Source organism: Echinops telfairi, unplaced genomic scaffold (genome assembly GCF_000313985.2).
Source record: "Echinops telfairi isolate 266 unplaced genomic scaffold, ASM31398v2 ScPeMD7_7412;HRSCAF=8450, whole genome shotgun sequence".
NCBI lineage: Eukaryota > Metazoa > Chordata > Mammalia > Afrosoricida > Tenrecidae > Echinops > Echinops telfairi.
In genome coordinates this window covers 2,768,941-2,772,747 of record NW_022111312.1, presented here as the reverse complement: position 1 = coordinate 2,772,747, position 3,807 = coordinate 2,768,941, and the positions used below count along the sequence as shown (strand labels likewise).

Sequence of the window (3,807 nt, the reverse complement as noted above, 5' to 3'; positions counted from 1 at the left end):
GAATATTTCTGTAGCAGCCCCCTGTGGGGTTCCCACATGCTGTTGGCAGGAGGGTGCTTTCCCCAGGTGTCTGGAGCAGGGGGCTCACCTCGGGCCGTGCAGGCTCCAAGGGACTCCAAGTTTCAGATGACATGTAAGTTGTTCTCATGCCTCCTTGTTTAGAAAGCCTGTGTCCTGCGCCCCAGCCTTAGGCTGAGCAGCAGAGCTGCCCTCTGTCCGTTTGTGGACAGAGACCCAAGGCGGCCAGAGCTGGCAGTGCGCTGCTCTCTCGCTGGCCCCCCTGGAAAGGAGAGCTCATGGATTGAGTGGTTTCTTCCCTAGAATCATTTATTTTGATCCACAGGCCACCCCCTGACCCCTACCCAGGCCTTTCCTCAGAGCCTGGCCTGGCCTTCAGCCCCAGGGGCTAGCCTGGTTCTCCTGAAAGCTGTGGGTGGAACATGGGAAGAGATTGGTCAGGAAGGCCAGCCGGGCGGCCCACGTCAAGCAGTTACACAGCACTGCAGAACCAGACTGGCAGGGCTTCCAGGGAAAGGCAGGATGGACAAAAAGCCTGGGTGCCCTGTTCCAATCCTGAGCCTTCTCTTTGTTCACGCAGATAAGATCCCGAGCCAAAATCGAGAAGATCCGCGCAAGCCTGTTCAACAACAATGACTTGATCGGCTTGTCGAGTTTGGACGGCGAAGACGAGCTGATGGAAATGTCCACGGAGGAGATCCTGACTGTGTCCGTGGTCAATCAGAGTCTGTTTGACACGCAGGGAAGCCCAGGGCTGGAAGATTATTTCAACGATAAGTCAATTAAAGGTAGGTTGCAGATTGTAAAAAGGCTTTTGAAAACGAGTTTGGTGGAGTTAGGGACATGGAGTCAAGCAGCCACAGCCCCCGACAGCGTGCCCCCACCCCACCCCCGGTAGTGTAGGGAGCAGGTTCTCGCCCTCTCCCAGCTGCCTGGCTGAGGAACAGCCCCAGCCACAGCTTGCCGTGACTCCCAGGAATGGCTCCGCCCCAGCCTGCGCCCCGCTGGGACTGGGGTGTTCATCCAGTCCTCCCGCCCCGTGTTAGTGCTCACCCCAAGCAGGGTCTCAGCACCCTGCTGCTGACGCTGTGGAGCACTAGAGGACCGCTCACGCCTCCTCTCACAACCTGATTCTTGGGGACTCCTTCCGAAGTCCTTGTTATCCATCTCTCTTGCCCCAAACTGTTCACTGTGTAGGTGAGAGTTTGCCCAGAAGACTGGCTTTCTGTTCGCCAGTCTACACACACTTTGACTTTTACTCCAATCGGGCGGCTTCCTGCTTCCATGTGTCCTCCTCGCCCTGCCCTTCCTGCCGTCTGTGCCCCTCCTCTTGGTGAAGCTTGGTGGGCTGCTCTGAGAAGTCCAGGCCTCCCCGGGTTTCTGTTCACCCCGAGGTCTGTTTCTCACTTAGCTGGGAGGGAGTCCAGGTCCTGGTTCACAAGGTGAATAAGGGCCATCATCTTGGGGTTCCACCGGTCTCCATGTGACCAGTCAGCACATCCTTTTCAGGGCTGAGTTTTATGCTGCTTCCTGCCCGCTGTCCAGGACCTCCTACTGGGGTCCCGTTCAGAAGGTTCTGTCAGCTGCGGTCGCCGGGCACCATCTAGTTCTTTAGCTCTCGGTGGCGGAAAGCGCAGGGACGTTCTGCTCCCAGAGTAATAGTAGAGTGATCACACCGCACCCAGCTTGCTGGAGGTGGATCCTTACAAGGCTCCCTGGCAAGGGTGTGCATCCTGCGGTCCTGTGTCGTCTGGCCTGGCCTGCTCTTCGTCCCTGCTGTGCCAGGACCCAGGAGAGCAGCGCTACCAGAGCCGGCTGGGAGAACGGGGCAGGAGGAAGATGGGATGGATGAGAAACAATGCATCAGCCCCTCTAGAGGGTGTTAGCGGTGCCTTCAGGAGCGCCTGCACACCCGCCAGCAGCGATTCCACCCGCTAGCCACCTCCCAGACCAGAGCAGAGCTGCTCCCTTGGGTCTCTGAGAATGTAGCTCTCCACAGGCAGACAGCCGCCCCCTCGGTCTCCCTCAGAGCATCAGCGCAGCTGGGAGGTTTGAACACAAGCCTTCAGTCAGCAGCCAGGCCCTTAACCCTCCGTTACTCAGGCCTCTCTCTAGAACACCTGTTTGGGGGCAAAAAGCCCGTTGGTTTTTGCTCACACCGGTGGCCAGCATGCTTGCAGCTTAGGAAACATTCCCCGTGCCAGCTCACTGTGCTAGCTGTGGAGCAGACTCTCACATGGTCGTCAGGAGCTGAACAGCTCGTCCCCACAGAGGAAAGCTTGCTGGCCACCTAGCCTTCTCTCCTATGGGGCCACCCAACCCCAACATGGTGAGCTGCTGCTGGAGGACAGCCAACAGGGCAGTGACTCCACCTCGGGGATGCCCATCCCATGGGCCGGCACTCCTCTGCTGCAGGAGAGGGGCTGGCTGCGTGAGGAGCAGGGTGGCCCCGCTCCGACGTGGCCTGGCCCCAATACTCTGTAAGGCCTTAAGTTTTATTGCTTACTTAGTAAGTGCTACGCAGAAACTCACAGCCAATTGAAGATTAAAGGATTTGCTACAGACATGAACACGTTGTAATGTCAGTGAGAAACGCTCAGAGTAGTTGTTGACCAGGACGTGTTACAAAGTCTCTGGTCCGCCAATGAGTGCCCAAAGGGGCATGCTGCACCACTGTAAGCCTCAGGCCAAAGGCACTCAGCTCAAGCTCTGCGGGTCAGCAAACCTAGCTCCCTGAAGCAAGTGCCCAGAGGCACCCCACTCTGGTCAGCTCAGCCGGAAGGCACTGGACTCCACTTCCATGGGTCAGCAAGTCCAACTCCCCCAATTAAGTGCCCAGAGGCTCCCCACTCCACAAGCCAGCCTCCTGCACAAAAGCACTCAGCTTACTCACTCCCTGGGTGGGTAAGTCCAGCACTCTGCTCCATGCTCTGGCTCCTGGTTCTGCTGCTGCTCCACTGATGGTATAGCTGTCATCTCGATCCACGAGGTTCACTGCACAGGAATTTTGGGTCCAGGGGACACACTGCACTCCTGACTTGCGGGTAATGAGATCCCTCCTCCTGCTTCTCAGAGGGATTTTATGCACAGCAGGATGGCACTCCAGGGAATCCTGTGGGTCTCTTCCCCAGCCTTCTTACCAGACCTGTGCAGGAAAGGGTCATGTGGTGGGAGTTCAGACTTTGCGACAAGAGCCATATGCTCCTGAAGCTCCTCCTCTCACCCCACAGGGGAGCACATCGGCATAGCTTACCGCAAGGAAGGCTGGGAATATACCAGGCGTGTGCCCAAAGGGGGCAACCCAGGTTTTGACCTCGCTACTGAATGTCTGGTAGTCATGAGGAACAGCTGCCTAATGGGTACAGACTTCCTTTGGGGGGTGAGAATGTTCTGGAACTATACAGAAGTGGCGATTGTACAACCTTATGAATGAACTAAGTGCCCCTGAACGATCCACTGTAGAATGGTTAATAGTCTGTGCCGTGAATTTCACTTCAATTAAAAAGAAAATACATATTCAACAAAGTCCACATGGAAGAAGCACACCAGCCTGTGGGATCCAAGGTTTGCAAAAAATACAGTCCAAATCTGAAGGAGGAAATGGTGTCACTCGTTAAATTGTGAACCCCTGGCTTGCAGACGGCGCTGTGGATGACAGTGGAAGCCTGAAGTCTATTTGCAGGGTCCACACACAGAGGCAGCCCCTGGTGAATCCCCTGTGACCATAGTTGAGGAATGGGGCTAGCCTTGTTACCAGGCTCTGTCACTTAGCATTGGAGGCGGTTAGGG

At 56.3% G+C, this 3,807-nt stretch overlaps 1 protein-coding gene across 1 annotated transcript in view; it reads left to right on the top strand.

Annotated features, from left to right (window-relative positions):
* HECTD4 (HECT domain E3 ubiquitin protein ligase 4) overlaps positions 1 to 3,807 on the top strand; it is a 112,988-nt gene that overhangs the window by 97,372 nt on the left and 11,809 nt on the right. Inside the window, exons 59-60 of the mRNA XM_045296692.1 lie at positions 15 to 133; positions 579 to 806. Coding sequence (XP_045152627.1) covers positions 15 to 133; positions 579 to 806 — 347 coding nt within the window. The remainder of the gene's footprint in view (positions 1 to 14; positions 134 to 578; positions 807 to 3,807) is intronic.